Source organism: Lytechinus pictus, chromosome 3 (assembly GCF_037042905.1).
Source record: "Lytechinus pictus isolate F3 Inbred chromosome 3, Lp3.0, whole genome shotgun sequence".
Classification (NCBI taxonomy): Eukaryota; Metazoa; Echinodermata; class Echinoidea; order Temnopleuroida; family Toxopneustidae; genus Lytechinus; species Lytechinus pictus.
The window spans coordinates 3,552,446-3,572,328 of NC_087247.1; the positions used below are offsets into that span (position 1 = coordinate 3,552,446).

At 36.3% G+C, this 19,883-nt stretch overlaps 1 protein-coding gene across 1 annotated transcript; it reads right to left on the reverse strand.

Annotated features, from left to right (window-relative positions):
• Positions 1–630: 630 nt before the first annotated feature.
• LOC129256027 (uncharacterized) lies at positions 631–18,734 on the reverse strand. Its single transcript, XM_064096157.1, has 9 exons — positions 18,268–18,734; positions 11,308–11,495; positions 8,277–8,408; positions 7,375–7,720; positions 6,886–7,171; positions 6,230–6,407; positions 5,639–5,689; positions 4,567–4,768; positions 631–3,872 (listed from the first exon to the last, which is right to left on the reverse strand). Exons 1-9 carry the CDS (start codon positions 18,623–18,625, stop codon positions 3,697–3,699), a joined length of 1,917 nt encoding a protein of 638 aa, XP_063952227.1. The 5' UTR covers positions 18,626–18,734; the 3' UTR covers positions 631–3,696.
• Between the last annotated feature and the right edge of the window lie 1,149 nt (positions 18,735–19,883).

Consider the following 19,883-nt stretch of genomic DNA (forward strand, 5'->3'; position numbering starts at 1 on the left):
GGGGGTGGGGCTTGGGGAGCCATGGGCCGAAAAGATTTTCATAACCAAGAAAAAAGGGAGAAATGAAAGAAAAAACAGTGAAAGATGATATAATTTTCTGAAGGTTATGTTAAAATCTAAATCCTTATCCAACAATTAGATTTTGTATTTAAAAAGTTGGGTTTTCCTGCTCGCTCACTTCGCCCTCTCGATCCGCCCTCTCACAGTGTCGCAGCCTTTCAGAAATTTTGCATTATGCGGCTATGTCTGGCCCCTCAATTTTTGGTTAATTTCACTACGGAGTTTTCTCTAGTATTCTCATAATAAATTTCGTTTCGATTCACAAACGAACGGTACACGTCCATGAAAACTTCAAAATGATTTAACATTTTCTCTCTTTTTCAAATAACATTAATGTACGTCTTACAATGACTTTCTTTTCGAAGAGAACTTATCATATATTACTTGACACAGATTCTGAACAAAATTATGGAAATTATGAATAATTGAGGTTTTGTCAAGCGCAAATCGACAATTTTATCGGATCCATAATCAGAGAGCTGCATTCAATATTACGCTGAAGAAAAGCACCCATCGAAATAATCGGCCAACACACACCCTCAATAAAAAAAAACAGAGTAGCCTGAGAAGTGAAGTTGATACTTTTTATTTTCACCCAGAGTCCGATACACACACCACTGTACAACCGGGAAGTAGGTCATAAAATTATTTATAACCAATTTGTCTGGATAGGTTTGATTTACCGCATAAAAAAACATTGTACAGAGCACAAAAGCGAACAATACAAATGCGATTGTTCTAACATAATAAAGTTATGTAAACCTTTATTAATAAGAAACAAATATAAAACTTGTATATCTGCTTTAAAAAATGAGAAGTCATCTTTCTGTGTATGGGATAGAATATTATCATGAAATAGCAACTATCAATAATTATTCTTTGCCACTTTTCATAGAAAAAAATACCTGATACTGACGTCCTATTTCTGCTCATATTGGAAGTTTAACCCCGTCTGTATATTTTCTAGTGCCTCTTTTTGGTATAGTGTACCTAATGTCCTACAAAAGAAATTTATGAGAAACAATACTTTACATTCATATAATACGAGACATTCAAATGACTATCACTTACCCAAAAGTAGAACAGTATTTTCTAGCAAAACTGTATTTTTCACAGGACCAAAACTCTGGAATTCTCTGGACAGAGTAATAAAAGAGGCAGCTAATCTAAACCGATTTAAATTACTCATCAAAAAATTTATTCTGAACTCTTATTGATTCAATCAAATATTTTGTGAACCTCATACTTACCCACGGTAGTATTGATTATTTTAAAGTCAATATTTAATTTTGTATATAGTGTAAATACATTTGTGTTACAGTGTTTATATATAATTTTATAGAATTTTGCTGATTATTTTACTCTACTTATATCATATTACCCTTGTATAAAATTTTGACAGGGGGTCTACATTTTACAAGCTTTGCTTTTTAGTAGGCCCCTCCACTTTTTTCATTTCATTGCTACGTTTCAATCCTGTGTGTTATGCATTTTTTTTCAGTGTTAAAATGATTTATTATAAATGTACTTTGATGATTGTGGAATATGAATATATCAATAAATAAATAAAATAAATAAACTCCATGTAACGAACAGAGTAGATAACGCTAAGTACATCATTGCAATTATATACAGTGCTTTTTGGGAAAGGAAAGGTGCTTTTTGCGCAAAAACGATCCATCCATTCAGAATACGACCAGTATACCAGTATAACTTACTATTTTCCTCAGAAAAACGCTTCACATAATCAAATAATTGAATTGCATATTTACAAAATTGAAGTCACAGACTTAAGTAAAATGAGCGCCAGCACTTCCTTACAAATTATATACAAATTCAATTCACAATTATACATAAAATTGTATTTCGTTCCATCCTTCAAATTACTCTGTAAGTGGGAGGGTGAGCCAAAAGCTGAACACGGACTGAAGCCCCCTGCCCCCCCCCCCCCCCGGTTCAACGGCCCCTGCTGAATACATAGAATTTCCAGGGGAACCCTAGGTTGCAGTCTTAGATGAAAGTCAGTTTAAAATATAGTGCAAATGACCCTGTAAGACACCCAAAGAAATAACAAAATTTTCGGATAAACTAGCTGTTTTCTTTTTTAAAATGAATTTCAACACCATACTCTATTTTAAACACAGTGTTAGTTGGTATGTCTCACAGCGTGTTCGCAGATTAAAACACAATGGCCCGTATTCTGAAGTCAGGTTTAACTTAGCTCACGGTCTAACTCTGTGCTAAAATTATGGGGAGCCAAGAGTTCAAAAATTATGTTTATATTATATATTTCTTATGTTTACTATTTTGTTCCCGTTTGCTTTAATAATGAAGAAAAATACACTCAGTAATCATTCCCAGACAATTATGAACAATTCTGTTAGGGATTTGTGCTCCAATTGGCTCTCCATAGTTTAACCACAACTTTAAACCAGGGTTTAATTTAAACCCGAGTTCAGAATACGGGCCAAAGTGAAATCACTTTTACACAAGGTCTTTGGGAACGATTTTTTAATAGGGGGTGCTGGTTTTGAAGACAAATTTGACAGGCAAAAAAAAAGATAAGTTTTCACTACAAAATGAAGGCAATCTGGGATCAATTTCTACTTTTTAGCATTCCTACTTGATTTCCAGGGTGTGCTTCCTATGTTGAATAACACACGCAACACCCCTCCTCCCCCGGCAAATCTTGAGGGTAGGCCCTACTTCAGCACCCCTAGCACCCCCGGGGGGCCATGCCAGGGGACCATGATCTAGACGGTTAAATTTGAGCAATTAACAGCAAGAAATCCCATCTTCACGTAATTTATATGAAAATTCTGTGAACGCTCACAATGTCGGGGGGGGGGGGGGGTCTACAGCCTTACCTGCACTGTTAGATTTGAGCATTTTGACAGTGTGAATCACATATATGTGAATGCACTGTGAAACACTGTGGACACTGAACACACTGTGGATTCACTGTGAAACACTGTGAACACAATGTAAACATACTGTTGTCACACTGTGAAACACTGTGGACACCGAACACACTGTGAACACACTGTGGACACACACGGTGAAACACTGTGGATACTGAACACACTGTGGACTCACTGTAAAACACTGTGAACACAATGTAAACATACTGTTGTCACACTGTGAAACACTGTGGACACTGAACACACTGTGGACTCACTGTGAACACAATGTAAACATACTGTTGTCACACTGTGAAACACTGTGGACACTGAACACACTGTGAACACACTGTGGGCACATTCTGTGAACCTGTGGTTCTTTCCAGATTGCTATTTGGCGCCCCATAATAATCATAAAACCAAAGAAGCAGCTGCATATCTGGGCCCCGTCTTACAAATAGTTACGATCGATCCGATCAATCACAACTATGGACGGCCAGCAACATCAACATCTAAAACTGCAAATTTGTTCAAAATATTTTCTAGATATGATGTACATTCATACATGTATCGTTCTCTTGAAGATTCAGAGTGATTCTCTTTGTTTTAAGGACATTGTGCGAATTCCTTGTAGAAAAATTATGACACTGATGGATTTCCATAGAGATACGGTCGATTGGATCAATCGTAACTCTTTGTCAGACGGGGCCCTGGCTTGTTTAAGGATCAGACAACCCTATCTGAGTTGTTTCATCTTAGTGAAAAGTCGACGAGCATCAAGCTTCCTCATCTCAAGATCACCTATCATGATATCTTCATCCAGATGCTGAAGCATCAAACCATCTATCTGTTCCATGGAGAATGTTTTCACATAGTCAGAGAGACCTATGTGTCGCAGGAAGTCGCCAACATCTAGGAAAGGCGGAAATACGGAGAGTTATTGATGGATTATAATATATTATGGGCACTTATGTTGGTCTGTAGGAGAACATGACCTTGCCTTAATCAAGTACAAATCACAAAATTCTAATTACTATTCTATACGATTGAGAGCGCACCATTATAATCATCATCGCGATCATGTTCATAATCATCTTCATTATGATTTCCATCTTCATCGCCGCCCTATTGAAATTGATATTAATATTATCAATATCATAATCATCATCATAATAACCAGAATCATTATCACTAATATCATCGACATCATCCTTATTATTATCACAATTTTCGTTACCATAATAATATCAGCAATTATAATGATGGTGGTGGTGATGATGATTATGACGATAATCATAATAATAATGATGATAGTAATACTAATAATAGTATTATTATTAGTAGTAGTAGTAGTAGTAGTAGTAGTAGCAGTAGTAGTAGTAGTAGTAGTAGTAATAGTAGTAGTAGCAGTAGTAGTAGTAATAGTAGTAGTACTAGTAATGATAATACTACTACTACTAATAATATGTTATTATATCATCATCATAATCATTTTCATTGTAATCGCCATCATCTTCATCACTTCATCATCGTTATCTCTATCCATTGTCGACACCATCGTAATCATTATCATCGTTGTCGTCATTCATTATGATAATCAATTTACCTTGTACTGTCATCTTTTTGTCGACCTTCTTTCCCGAGTAAGGCGTTGCATAGTTGGATGAATGCACCACATCTTCGAGTTCTTCGTAGATCCCACCTTCCTGTACATTATGCATGTGATCTATCATACTCTGAAGTTGTAGAATCTGATGGCGATCAGTTGCCTGTGCTGTTATCAGTTCATCCCTCTCTTTCCGAAGTGTCTAAAGACATTAGAATAACTTACAACAATCACTTATGGTTTACACAGCTTTTGTTCGTTATTAACTATGCAAAAATCTATATATTTAATTAATGTGTTTACTTCTGAAATTTAAAAAGCAAAATTTAAAGCCTGTACAAGATTCTATTTTGGTTAATTTTAATCTTTATTCATCTTTTTAATTTTTTTAAAATTTATCATTAATGGTGTATTTTTGTATTTCATTGTCATCTTTTAATTGTTATTATTAATACTATATATTTTTTTGGAGGGGTGTGGGGTTAACTTTGTCCAAATTTGGTACTCGTGGATAAAATTGTCGACCTTTGGTATTGAATAGGACGACACTAGCCCCCCCCCCCACCCCCGATAATCTAAAGAGCATAATAAGGTCAACTGCAATATAACCACATATTTGGGACGCAATCCCGAGACATGATTATTCGGCAAAATATTGTTACGCACCTGCGCAGAACTATTACTTCTTGTCTTGTGCATGGGAATAGTAAGTTTGGTCAGATAAACGAGTCGCAAAAATTACATAAATCTTAAGGGACCTTGTAGTATTGGTTGGGAGTAAAATGCAATCACTCGTTCTATTATATTTTTAACTCAGTGTTGATTCTGATGTGTAAGTAATTAAAAACTAACATGCATAATTGTTGTATCACATTTCATGTTGAACACCTTTTCATATTTTTTGGGGGGGTAAATTCTCAATCTGGTTCTGGATTATTCATAACGCTATATGAGACTTGAAGGAATTTATACAATTCATGCACATCAGGCTTTTTAAACTTTTCTTTTTCAACCGCGCGAAATGATTTGAAAGAAAAATATGAATTACATACGAACACGCTCGTTTAATTACCTCATATCGTTCCTTTTGTGTTTTTTCGGCGGCCAAGAGTTCAAATATTTTCTACAAAAATAAATGATAAAATAGTCCTATTACAGTTACATGTATCAACTCTCCTGCATTTCGCAATCGACGACAATGATTGGAAAATCTGAGAATTTTTAGACAGCCCACCTTTGAACTTTCGACACTTCAGTTTATATTTCGGTGCTTCCCTCCTCTATAGTGGCAAGCAGAACGCATGCCCAGTTGTCACCCATTCTATGCTACTGACCAACATTATTTACATGCATGTATCATAGGCATAATCAAATAAATATAATTGTACATGCATTTGCATAACTCCATCAAGCTCCCGAGCCACCATTACAGTAAACTCGGTCAATCTTTGATTGAGGATCCGAGTCATTTAGTCCAAATAGACACGTTTGATCCCCTCAACATAAAGGTTCGCAATTAATCGTACCTTTGATTCTCACGATCGATTGTACATTGTATTCAATGCAAATCAATCGTTAAAAATGTTCACGACGACTGCTAAGTTTTGTGTTACGGGCCCCTGGTAGCCAAAATACATAAGGAATTCCACCGGATTGAATTTACCGATTCTTTCTCAAAGAGGTCATTCTTGAGTTCTTGGATGGTGGCTTGTAGCTTTTTCTTTTCCTCGTCTTCGGTAGGTTGTACTGTCCGGCTCTTGAGTTCTTGAATGGTAGCTTGCACCTTCCTGGTTTTTTCATCTCCGGCAGGTCGTAACGGCTTGATGGGAATTTGGTCATATCTTAAGAAGTTAAAAGAAAAAAAGCAAGAATATCAAATACGTTGCTCAATCATAGACTATTAACATGACGAGACGTCATTTTCTTTTTTTTTCTTTTTTTTTGTCTATCGATTTTATAGTTGGAACTATCCTCAAGTTGTCTGGATCCCATTTAACCAAAACTCAAACCTGTGCCAAATAAATCCGAAGCTCGCTTCAGCTGGGCTAGAGCCACCACTTTGTTCTGCTGAAGAAAAGTCTATTGGTTGTACCCATACGTTGGGTGTTACACCCCTCGGGCCCTGAACCCTTCCCTGATCGGAAGCTTTGCTCCCACCAAAAGTGCATTTTGGAAAATATACATGCCGTAAAACTATAGTTACGAGTCTGTTATAATATATAATAACAATGATTAAAAGAATGATAAAAACAAACTGATAACGAGAGAATGCAAAGAGCACACGGAAGACCGCAGAACCCCATGCAGTGATAGACTTACGTGTTAGATTTGATACTCGGTTTAGGAAGAGGCATAGGTTTTAGTGGTTTTGTGGAAGATGTAGCAGTGGTAAAATTTTCCCTAATTGGTGGCTGCATCGTGTGGTATTCTCTTGGAGGTCTAGGAGGTACAACGCCTGCTGGGAAAGATACTCGATGACTAGCCAAAGGTGGTCCGGGTTTTGGTATTTGCCGCTTCAACAGTCTGATCTCACTGTCTCTTTCCTCGATCTTTTTCTTCATGCCACTGATGTTGACTTCATATGCTTGGTTTATCTTGATTTTTCCTGTGAAAACAGAAATACAAAACAAAATTTTAGCCCTTGGAAAATCCCATCAGTGATGATATTCTTGAGGACAACATCTCCTACGAGCAAAAACAAATAACATATCCAATATAAAATGATCTACACCATTATAAATTGATGTTTCCTTCGTGCCAAATATATTCATATGCAGAAAACAGAAGCGGAAGAAGAATGAACGATACCTTCGTAACTCTTGGCCCATTCCTCAAATATGCCATCAATGGGATGGGGTACAGGACGCAGGGGCTCTGGCATCCTTGGTTGCGTAATGTCACTCACGCACCAGGTCGAATTCGTTCGCTTGAAAACGGCGGGAAGGATCATAGCAATATCATCCATTGTGGGGCTAGTCATATCGAATGCGATATTGGAATTGATCGGTATCGATAGCAGATCGTCGTCAATTGCCCGAGCTGCAATCACGTGATAATCAGTATAAAACCGGTGAATCTTCATCATCTTCTCCTTGTTCTTATTCCGCTTTGGTTCGTCAGCGTCATGTGTAGTAGCCTCTGGCATTCGAACTCGCTTCGGATTTGAGAGAAAGTGGTCATAAAAACAATGAAATTTAAATGAGTAGCCTCTGGAAACATAGTTCATGCATTGAAGATAGAATAGAGGGTATATTTTGAAAAAAAGATAAACTGAATTAGAACTACTGACATAATAACGTGGTGAACTCTTAAACAAAAATCAAGTAATCATCTCCTCGTTGCTTCATCTGCCAAACAAGGTCTACCATTGGTTACCAGGTGAGAGTTTCATAGCTGTTCGGAAGTTGAGAGATTTTCATTGATACTGATTTAGCGCCTAAAAAGGATCACCACTCGTTCGTATGTAACTCGTAACGTACGAACAGCTTCATGAAACATATATCTGTTTTAAAAAGAGAGAAGTCACAAGTATGATACGTTGACATACCTGAGGTGTGTCATGTTTGGCCAACTCTGAAAGAGTGATATTGATTTAGCGCCTAAAAAGGATCACCACTCGTTTGTATGTAACTCGTAACGTACGAACAGCTTCACGAAACACATTTCTGTTTTAAAAAGAGCGAAGTCACAAGTATGATACGTAGACATACCTGAGGTGTGTCATATTTGGCCAACTCTGAAAGAGGTACAAGATCTTTAGAGATCATGGTGGTATAGGAAGCCATGTCCATTGCCTCTGGGAAACGTACCTCTTCGCCTCGCATGTCGGTACCCACCAGAACCTACAGGATCAAGATCAACATCAAGACAACATCATTAACTCATGGCCAGCAGTTCACCTATAACATGTATAACACATACAAACACACACAAAAACACTCGATGCCCCCCATCCTGGAATTTAATTCTTCCACTATTTTGTAGTCACAGCCACATCAGCAAAATTGACTCCATGCAGACCGACCAAAATCTGCTACTTTATATCCAATGACATGCCATAGGTCGGTTTGAAGTATGTTCGTTGGTGCTACAGTGACAAAATCCATCAAACATTAGGGGGTTCGGACTTAATGGACTATATACCACTAATGTTTGACGTAATTATGATGACACGTGTAACATCTTAACATGGGCGAGTAATATCCGATATAATTGAGTGTCACATAGTTTATTAAAATAAAAATGACAGCAGTGCTTGATTAAGAACAGTGGCGTACCGTGGGTCACGGCATTGGGGGGGGGGGGGCACCAGCAAAAATTTTGAGTCACTTAGCGCGCTCAGTTGCCAGGTATACTGACCTAATAGAGACATTGTAAGGACAGTGCCATCTGAAATTTTTTGATATTCAGACCTAAAAAGGGACATTATAAGCAATTTTTTGTAATCATGATACGTACCTGTCTCGCTAAACAAATAATGCGAGCGCGAAGAGACATTTTAGGAATCCATTAAGAGTGCACATTTCTCACCATAGTCATCTAATGCGAAGGCCAAGCGCTTGCTGATTTTGTTAGTATTACATCTAAACACATGAAGCACTTGTAGTCATTGTAATCTTGATTAACATAAGCATCTCACTAATCAAATATTGCGAGCGCGAAGCGCGAGCTGAAAATTTAGGAAATTCAGACCTGAAGAGGGACATTTTAAGGCTTGTTTGTAGGAATTCACGAAGACCATACGTATTTCACCAACCAAATGATGCGAAGCGCGAGCTGAAATCTTTTGATATTCAGATCAGAAAAAGGGACATTTTAAGGACTGATTTTAGGAATTCATGAAGAGCAGACATTTCCCACCAATCCACTAATGCGAACGTAAGCACGGACAGGAAATGTTTTATATTAAGACCTTAAAATAGGGCAATCAGTTTAAGTAGTCATGAAAAAGAAGCATATGTCACTACATAAACCAATAATAATTCGAAGTGCAAGGAAATATATATGGTATATATTGACTTGAAAACGGATGGTTTTAGTACAACAGGATTATATATCTCGTTAAACAGACAATGAGAGCACCAGGAACAATGAAGACATATAGGCCCTGAGCAAATTATGTTCCATAAAGTTATGATTTTTTTTAATGTAATATAACATAACATGATTAAAATATAATATAACATTATAATGAACTATAGTTAATTCTTTCCCACTACGTTTCTCTCCCTTTCTCCCTCTTTTTCTCCTTTTCCCCGTTTTTTTTTTGCCAACCGATTGGGGAGGGCACGTGCCCCCCACTGAACTAGAAATACGTATTTCTAGTTCAGTGGTGCCCCCCCCCCATGCCCCCCCCCCCGTAGTTACGCCACTGATTAAGAACATGAAGGCGCCTTAAAACTGATTTGACAGAATGTACAATTTTCATTCGAAGACTCTAAACAAATTCCTTTCAAGTACAGTTTGTTTAAGCGAGAGGTGATTTAAGGAAATATATAAAATTGCAGTTGTGCGATTGATTTTCCATCCTCTTATTTTCAATGGAAATATCTGACTGTCGGATACACCACGAGAGTCGTTTAATGGGTGAATACTATAACGACATACGACATGAATTTATTTATTGAATTTTATATACATGGGCTCAATTACGTTATTTAGATGAGCAGAATGTTGAAAATATATATCGTGAAACATTATGGAATAATAGTAATATTACAATAAATGGACAACCTTTAAATTTTCAGGAACGGAAAGAAGCTGGTATTTTATATGTTAAACAAGTTGTATGTAAAGGTAAATGGAAAGATATATAATTTTTTAGAAACTTTTTTGATGCTGATAGTTTAGTATTTAGTTTTATATTTTTAAAATTAAAAAAGCATTTCATGCTCATTGGCTTGAAAAATAAGTACGATGAAAGAAAAACAAAATGAGTCTCCAGAACAAGAAGAAATTGATACATCTCTTGGTGAACGTATTAATATAACTTGCACCAGAGCAAACAAATTTCATGTGTTGTTTTTACAACAAAAGAAGGTTGATGTTTATATTCTGGACATCTTGGGAAAACAACTAAAATTGCCAGAAAATTTAGTTTGGAAAGATATTCTTCATTTAAAATTCAAAAAGATAAAAGATACCAGAATTAAACAATTCAATGTCAGACTGTTACATAAAATATTACCTTCTAGAGACAATTTGTTCAAGTGGAAAGTTGTAAATACAAATCAATGCGAGATCTGTAATGAAATCGAGACCATTGGCCATTTTCCGTATTTTTGCAAAAAGATTAATAAAGTTTATTGGAAAATCATATTGAGGATGATTTATTTTATTTTCAAAGAAGAAATGGTGATAACTATGAAAACATTGTTAATTTGGTATGAAATAGACAACTCAAAATTTGATATTATCAATTTGACGATCAATGTTGCCCAGTTTTTAGTTTATAATCATGTAAAATGCAACCTTCAGAATCTAAATCATAGCAATAAGAGATTATCACGGAATTTGATTCATATTTGAAGTTTTATTTAAATCATTACGGATCTAAACAAAATTTAGTGTATTAGAGGTCAAGAAAATTATTGATATATTATCCCTGTTATAAATATCATATCATTTGACTCTTGAAAAAAAGTTAGTCCTATGTAAATATGTATATATGTAAATATTTTGAAACAATAAATCCTCAAGAGGCAAAGATAAAAAAAAATAGCGACATAGGTTGTGGATTACCCTCTCTCGTCCCCTTTCTGGGTGATCTTGGAACTCCACGCGGCGTACTCTGATGACATCACCAGAATCCTGTTCGGCCATGGGATCCGGAGAATATTCGGCATCCACAACTCGCACCATTTCTGGAAGGGGAGTTGCCTCGATGAGCGCCTTGGTACCTTTATATGATTTGTCATCCAACAGAGGCTCTAGAATGGTCAATAAGATGGATGAATTAATAGGAATTTGACGATATTTAGGGGTTGGGGTGGGACTGATGAGGAGGTCGAGGAAGGAAGGGAACAAATAATGAGATAGGACTCAGCGCTTCTCAACCGGTGGACCCCGAGAAGCTCCAGAGGAAGAAGAAAACAAATAGTATATTGTAGACCTGTCCGAATATGTTATGTCCGATCGGTCTACGTAGGTCAAACGAAACTAAAGCATGCATGCTAGGGTGCCATGAGCCTGGTTACATCAGGAGGGCTAAAGATATTCGTTCGACCCAACCCATTCGATTTTTTTTTCAATTTGATATTGCTGATTGACAAAGTGTATGAATATGATTCAAAATCTAACACTGATTCTGGAAATGGTAACTACTGAACTTCCTTTGCCCAAATTGGGAAGATATATCAATGATTTGGAACTATTTTTTGACTGGCGGATGAATTTGGGCTATTTTTCTGTTTCAGTTGATGAATTTTGATCCCATCATAGTTATCTTCATAAATGGCGATTTATTTTTAAAATGAGCTGGCTACGATACCTTTTCTGGTCAGATATGGAATGTCAGATATATATTATTACTTATGTATTATTACTTATTATTTGTACTGCGCTTTTCCCATTAGGCCCAAAGCGCTTACAATGAATTAATTACATGTAATATTTTAAAAACTACAAAGTACGAAAGAGATGAGTTTTTAATGACTATTTGAAAATCGCTAATGTTGGAGACTGTCTAATTATTAGTGGCAGGTCGTTCCAGGATTTTGAAGCCGACACCGTAAAAGTTCTGTCACCAGCTAATGTACGAGTTAATGAATATGTGAGGCGAATGTGATCACTGGCCGACCTAAGTGCTCTAGTTGGTGTATACAGATTCAAGCAGTTACTTAAAAATTGTGGAGCCTGTTTATTCAGTGTTTTGTAGACAATCAAGAGTAATTTGAACGTAATTCTCTGTTTAAAAGGAAGCCAGTGAAGAGAAAAGAGTGGTTGGGAAGGATAATCTCGGGAAACCTGTAAAATTAATCGTGCTGCCCAATTTTGAAGTCGTTGAATACGGATTAATTGATTAGAGGGAATTGTACAAAGGAGCACATTGCAATAATCGATACGAGACAGAACCAATGAACGAACAGCATTTCCTATCCAAAGGTAGTAAACATTCGACCCTCTAATTTCACATGTATTTTTTATGAACTTTTCAAAAGTGACATTTTAACACACAAGTCTATGGGGAATGTTTTACGCGCGTGACACCTAAGGTGTCATGCATGCTGCAAAGCATGCACATGCACACTATGATGGTTTCGATCTAACATTGATGTGAACCTCATGTGCATGATATTGTGTATTTGACGTAGTTTATTGTCGCAAATTTACCGAGCTTTTGCGCATGCAGATTATAGCTCTCAAACTGATTGTTTCGGAAGTGCCTCAGAGCTTTGTGTTCAAATTTCACATGTTTCACGAAACTTTTTTTCATTAAAATGACGTTTACTTAAAATTTTGGTAGGTGGGCCTCGAAAAAAAATCTGAGAGTCAAAGTGGTCCTCGAGTAAAAAAAAGGGTTGAGAAGCGCTGGGATAGGCAAAAGTAGGTTATCAATATCACAACAGAAATACAGGGAAAGGGGTGAGTATGGGAGATATAAGAAGAAACAGTGGTAAATTAGAGGAGACACAATAGATGGAAAAAGAAGGCAGCAGATATAAAAAAGAAAAAAATTGGTTTGGAAGAACTGTCCCAATTATTCATGAAAATGCGAATGCAAGGTTATAGGCCAATGCTATAGGCGCGCAAACATTGTGCACCTTCATAGATTTGATACAGCTTATTTTTTTTCAATTTCTGTAAAGGCATCTGTAAAGGATAAATATGTTTGCCACAAATATATTTGTAGTATATAAATTTCAGATAATACAAACGTCAGATAATAAAGACATCCCCAAATCACGACAACACACGCCATAACATTACATACAGTCACACAAAATAAACACGCATATGCAACAATGCACACGAAGGTAACACTAATGTCTATAACATTTCATTTAATACCACATTGAGTATAAAAAGAGCAGTGACAATAAATATAAAATGATGATGATGATGATTGTGAAGATTTTTAGAGCGCACACACATTCCAAAGACACTCATGGCACTAGCTCAGCAACAATTCTCTTGTATATTGTAAAAAGCTTCTAACAATTCTATAAATTAAGCTAAAAAGTAACAATTTACACTGCAAAAGATATTTACTTGAGTATATAATATTTTTTGAATAATACATCGGAATAGAAAGCTAAATCCTGAGGGGACCTGGAGCCCTCATCCCTCTGCTCCGTTCACCAACAATCTGAGGAACAAGCCTGGTCAGCTCACTACTCACAGTAGCCCTAGCAAAGACACCAGACAACATGTTTATCCATACTCAAAATGTTTCCATCCGATTGCCAAGTAATAAGCAGGTTTTAAATTTTGCACCATTATATTGTGTCAGAGTTCAAGGAAAAACAACGAATTATACGAATTATGATACAATGAACCTAACGTGTATATCATCCATCGCATTATCATAACACTATGCTAGGCAGGTCGAAGCCTTGCAGTCATAAAATAACAATGCAGAGTTTTGGCGCTACCTGCAGTACAGTAGGGCAATTCCATAAAATAACCAACCTTTTGTACGTCCGACCCCCATTTTTCTTAAGATGAACTTCACTTCATAAACTGACCAAGTCATGGTGATTTGAGAGCATCACAGACTAACATAAGAACACAAAATCAGAGACAGAAAATGTCATGAAGGTCCCAAATATTGGGGGTCGGACGTACATATTTTCTGGAATTGCCCAGTAGAGAGTGTAATGGCTAAATTGCTAAAAAGACCCCACTGATTTCAAAAGATGTTCTTTTCCTAGTGGACTCGATGGCCATGTACTCTACTGCCAACAATAAAACACAACATAGTAAAAGAACTGTTGCTTAGATTATCAATCATGCAAAGACATGCGCCATGTGTGCGCTCATCTAACATCTTAAGAATTCATCGATCAAAGTGCCGTAGCTGGGGCTCGATCCCCAGACCTATACACCTTAGTCAGGGTCCTAAGACAACTTTGCCAAAACACATACATGTACACAGCGGCGTAACAGGGGTCGGTGGTCGGGGGGGGGGGGGCAAGAGCTAAAAAATTCCCGGTCATACCATGGTATGAACAGGCGTAATAGTGTAATGAGGCGACCATTTTGAGAGGGCTAGATATTGCGTATCGGGCAGAATTTATCTTTTTGAAAAAAGTTGCGAGCGAGCGAAGCGAGCAAAAATTTTGACCTTTTTAATACAAAATCCAATTTTGTGATAGATTTGACATGATATCCAGAAAAATAATATATTTCACTTTTCTCTCTGTCCATTCCTTTTTTGTGGTCTGTACGCCACTTTGAACAGGATTCTTTGCGGCAGGTGCGTGGAGAGTAAAAAAAACGAGGGGCGCAGTATGACACATGTGCTAAAAAGCTGCTGAATATAAGTCCCGAGCGAGCGAAGCGAGCGAGAAAAAAATCACCTTTTTCATGAGAATCTAACTTTGAGATATTTTTGAAATTATAATCAGTAAATAAAAGGATATCCTACACCTTTCCTTTGCTTTTCTTTCCTTCTTTTTTTGTTCTTGTTTGTAGAACGTTTTGGGGCCAATCGCCCAACCCTTTCATACTCATATACGGCAATGTTGTGCGGTTGGGGTCTGGGGAGGAGCTCCCGGAACTTCTTAATATCAAAGCCATTTAAACCTCGCAGATTGCCGCTATTTTAATCAAATCGCGGGTATATACAGAATATAGCTTTTACACAACACATTTATTCAACCCAGTTGCGTATTGAACCAAATATATTTGAGGGGGCAAAACATAGCAATGTTGGAAAATTTACATCCTACATCCACTGCATGTTGGTTCTACTCTTTCTATTTGTCATTATATTGACTTTTTATGTATTGCTTTTTATTGTTTATATAATATTGTATATTGTACCTCTTTACGTGAGAAAAGTTAATTGAATTTGTTATAAGTCGCCAGCGTGCAAAGCGAGCTGGAAAAAAAATTGCCTATTGAAATTAAATTATAATTATGTGATAGATTTTTCCCATTATATATCATTGTTTCCATTCATTCCATTTTACGTTGTCTCCTATAATTTCTTTTATTTCCTCTTGGGTGTGGAACCAAGACCCCCCCCCCCCCCCCCCCGCCGCTTGTACGCTAGTGATTGAACGGGGGCGTTAAAAAGCCATTTGATGGTTATAGATGAAGAGCCACTGCTGCGTGGGGTCCAGGGCAAAGCCCCGGTAGCTTATTTGCATAAAATTTAGCAAGCTTATAGCACAATGTTGCGTGCAGTCCACCTTTCTTCTCGCTCTTTTTTTTCAATCCTCGGCAGCCCGGTCGTGTTATTATTTATTTTCTTGTCCCTTTTCTTTGTTTTCTAATTTAGCTTTTGACTAATTCCATTCTACCTTCGTTTCCTGCTATTGTTGCCATTTTGTCATACTTTAATTTATTTATTTAATTCATGTCATGCTATTGCATTACATAAGCCTATTTCGGAATGATTAGTTCTTTGTCTAATGTTCTTCTTTCGTACCTTTTCCCGCTTTTTTCCTTTTCCATTAAAAAAAATCTTCGTTTTCTTTTTCATTCTTACCTTTCCCTTTCCTTTTCCTCCTTTCCTTTTCCCCTTTCCTCCCCCTTTCCCTTTCTTTCTACCTCCCTTTTTTCTTTTCCCATTTTTATTTTCCCGGTGAAATCCGCCAGGGGGGCAGCTTGCCCCCCCCCCCCACTGCCCCCCCCCCCCCCGGCTGTTACGCCACTGCACATACACACGTACCAACTACATTGTAAGTTTAAATAGTCGAAACACACATCCTCATACGCGCACATACACTTCACCCACCCACAACCATGCACAGACAAAGAATAAGTACTCTATTGAAAGCTACACATTTCAATGCACATATTTTTTGTTGTGTGTAGATGTGAGGGAAGATCATATTTTTCTCACACTAGAAGCTGTTCAGGCACATACATGCAAGGACGCCATCTTTTCTTATTCGTCTCTGTGTTTAGCATGATCCATTGTCCTTGTGACCTTGTGCATGTTGCCTTGTAAAATATTGACGTTTTCAATAACAAGAAGCGTAGCCTAATTTAATTGTCTGATGAACAGATTTACTACTTAAATTACAATCAGTGCGTGTCAAATGTATTTTTTGTAAATCATGGTTTAATGATCCTTTTCATCCAGAGCAACATAACAAAACATTCATGACATAATGAATCATATAATATAGTATCACTTGGTTGTGTATGTGTGTGTTCGTGTTTTACGTTTAATAATATCCGTCTTTTAGATCTTTTTTACCAGGCTTCGTCATTTTGAATAATTAATTATCAATCTTTAAAATATGAAATGTATAATTGTCAAAAATTTTATCTGTAAATAATCAAACCGTATAAAATATGCAGTTGCAATAAAGATTTAATTGAATTGATAATAAGATTTAAATGACGTTGGAATATTAAAAAAATGTTTAATATACGACATAAAATAATGTAAGAAGACAGCTTTATAGATCATCCAGGTGCATGGCCTATGGACAAATATAATTTAAAAAAAGGTTAAATGTATTACTGCTTTGGAATAAGAAAATAAAATTTTGAAATTTGTGAAGATAAACCAGCATGGCGGAGTTGGATCGTTGTTTTTAATAAGCGTTGTATGGTTCCTAAAGTCGCCCCATATACTTGACAAAAAGCTGTACATAATCAACAACTGCAATATATAGGTAAGATAATGGATATTATCATGGTTCTCATCGTAATCATTATTATTACTATTATTGTTATGATTATTGTTGTAATTATTATTATTACTGTTATTATTACTCTTAACAGTATATTATCATCATTATAATTATTATCAGTAACATTATTATCATCGTTGCCATTTTGTATACCATCATTACTGTCATTACAAATATTTGCTTTCCAACATTATCAGTATGATGAATATTTGATTATTATAAACAAATCTGAAAAAAAATCATTTGCAAAGTGCCGAGAACAGATACCGGAGATCGATCGTTAGGAAATGGATTAACATTTGCTACTGCAATTTAATGGTTGCTATATATAATGAAATATAATAATATAAATTTATTTTCTTTGGTAGTCATAAAATACGCAAATATTTCAAACTGTCGTTTTCCTTCAATACCTGGTCAAGGTGTTTGTAAGACACCTGATCTTTCAACCTGAGCTCAAATGCGGGGGAACGGGTGGGGGCGAGAATAGCTTCCACGATAGGTGCCTGTGACGTCACTCCCTAAAATGTCGGTTACTTTTCAAGGAGATTTGCCAATTTCGACATTGAACCGTGGCATTCCAAATCTATGAAAAATATACAATACAGTGTACATATAGCAGGGGAGGGAGACTTTAATGTTTGACGCCTAAAAAAAAAAAAATAATTATATAGATATTGGTTATAGTTTCATGCCAATGTTAATCTTGGAACTTTGCAAAGGAGGAATGCAACATCAGCCTATAATATGTCAGTAAATTTATATGGTGAAATTTATCATTGGTGTTGAAACATTATTTCAATTTCTTCATGCATCCTTAAATATGAAAGGGTAATTTCATGATTTATTGATATTAATATTGCTGATTTCGATTAGACAGACTCACCAATGGGCAATGGTTCGAGTAGTTGTGTGCAGTGGAGAGGGAGACGATATTCAGTCTTCCCAACTGTAGCGTGCACGACTTCCACCTTCACTACGAAGCAGAGCAAAAGTATTTCATCACTTTTAAAAGCAATCGCTGCATCTTTACTTGATGTGAAATTCTTGGTGATCCGTATGCATGTTGGTAACGTGGTTTTGCTGATAAAACGTGACAGGTACGATCTGCGTTCCTCAACGGGCAAGTCAGAGAAATTCAAGCACACCGGCTTTGGATATGACGTCTCAGTAGGTCGATTCCTTGTTCGTTTCATCGGCTCTTTCTTTCCAGATAAAGTCAAAGTTCTGGTTACCTTTTTCATCTTGCATTTATCCTTTTTGTTTTGCTTTCAAAAAGGGTATATGATATGAAGATGGTAGGAAACAGTATCCCAGAAGATACGCAATCGGGATCGCAACCAGTGAATGAATTGTTGCCAGTACTTCCGGCTTTACACTCAAACGGAGTCGGCAAATAAAAGATATGTTCTATTGTCATGTTTTCTGTTCAAGTATAATCTTCATGCACATTTTGAAAGGTCAAGTGTCAGGACTAATTCAAACACACCGCTACACTACGTCGGCGCCTCCATTATTACTGTTACTCATTTATTAAAACATGGGTAAAAACTATCATGACTTGGATTACTGATGATGTTAATAATCATCATATACATGTATATTTTGAAATATATTCTGTTGTCATGCTTTCTGTTCAAGTATAATCTTCATGCACATTTTGCATTTCTGTTCATAGATCTTGGCATATGTATAAAACATTGCTCAGTACTGCAAGTAAGATAAATACTCTATATTATTATCATTATTATTATCATTACTATTATTGTTTTGTTATTATCATTATTATTATTATTTGTTTTATTCTTACATGTATTTTTATCCTTGATGTCAAAAAATCCCGTTTGTCCAGTGGAGAAAATAATTTTGTAATATAAAAAAAATCGACGTTGGTTAAGTTCTAAATATTAAAGATTCGCTTTTTTAATTCAAGAAGTATTGATTAGCCTCGGCTGATCATGCTTTATCTTTATCCTGAATTATGTTCCAATAAAAAATAAATAAAACAAAATAAGTAAAATTTTTGTTATTGTTTTTGTATGCGTTTTTTTATGTGGCGCCCAGTTTCGTAAGTTGATTTTGAAGAGAAATATCTAACTTAAAAAGCCTGTCATTATACAGAAATATACAGATAATCGTCTAAATATGTGGACGATTACTTGGTTGGAATATCGTTAAGACAAGTATCCCTCTGACTTACAATACAATGTACATAGGCGGATCCAGGGGGTCGAAGGGCCCGAGCCCCCCTATTGTCGGATAAAAAAAAAATCAAGTGGAACGCCTCTGGCAGTCTCGCCTGCATTACGCGATTCGATATAGCAGCAGTGCTGACTTTGACCATCTTAACTTAACCATCAATTTCCGACATACTCATATCAGCAATACATGTAAAAGAGATCGATTCCGCAATAGCCCCATACCATATTTTATAGATCTCCTGAATAAAGACATGCCCAATTAATAAACCCATTACTCCTTCAAAAACAATTCCATATTTGC

Bases quoted from the DNA above. Each gene is read 5' to 3' on its own strand.
- LOC129256027 (XM_064096157.1), bottom strand. From the start codon at position 18,625: ATGAAAAAGGTAACCAGAACTTTGACTTTATCTGGAAAGAAAGAGCCG. The intron at 11,496-18,267 runs GTGAGTCTGTCT...TGACCATTCTAG, and splicing joins ACTCGAACCATTGCCCATTG to AGCCTCTGTTGGATGACAAA. The intron at 5,690-6,229 runs GTAAATTCAATC...TTATTTTTGTAG, and splicing joins ACCTCTTTGAGAAAGAATCG to AAAATATTTGAACTCTTGGC.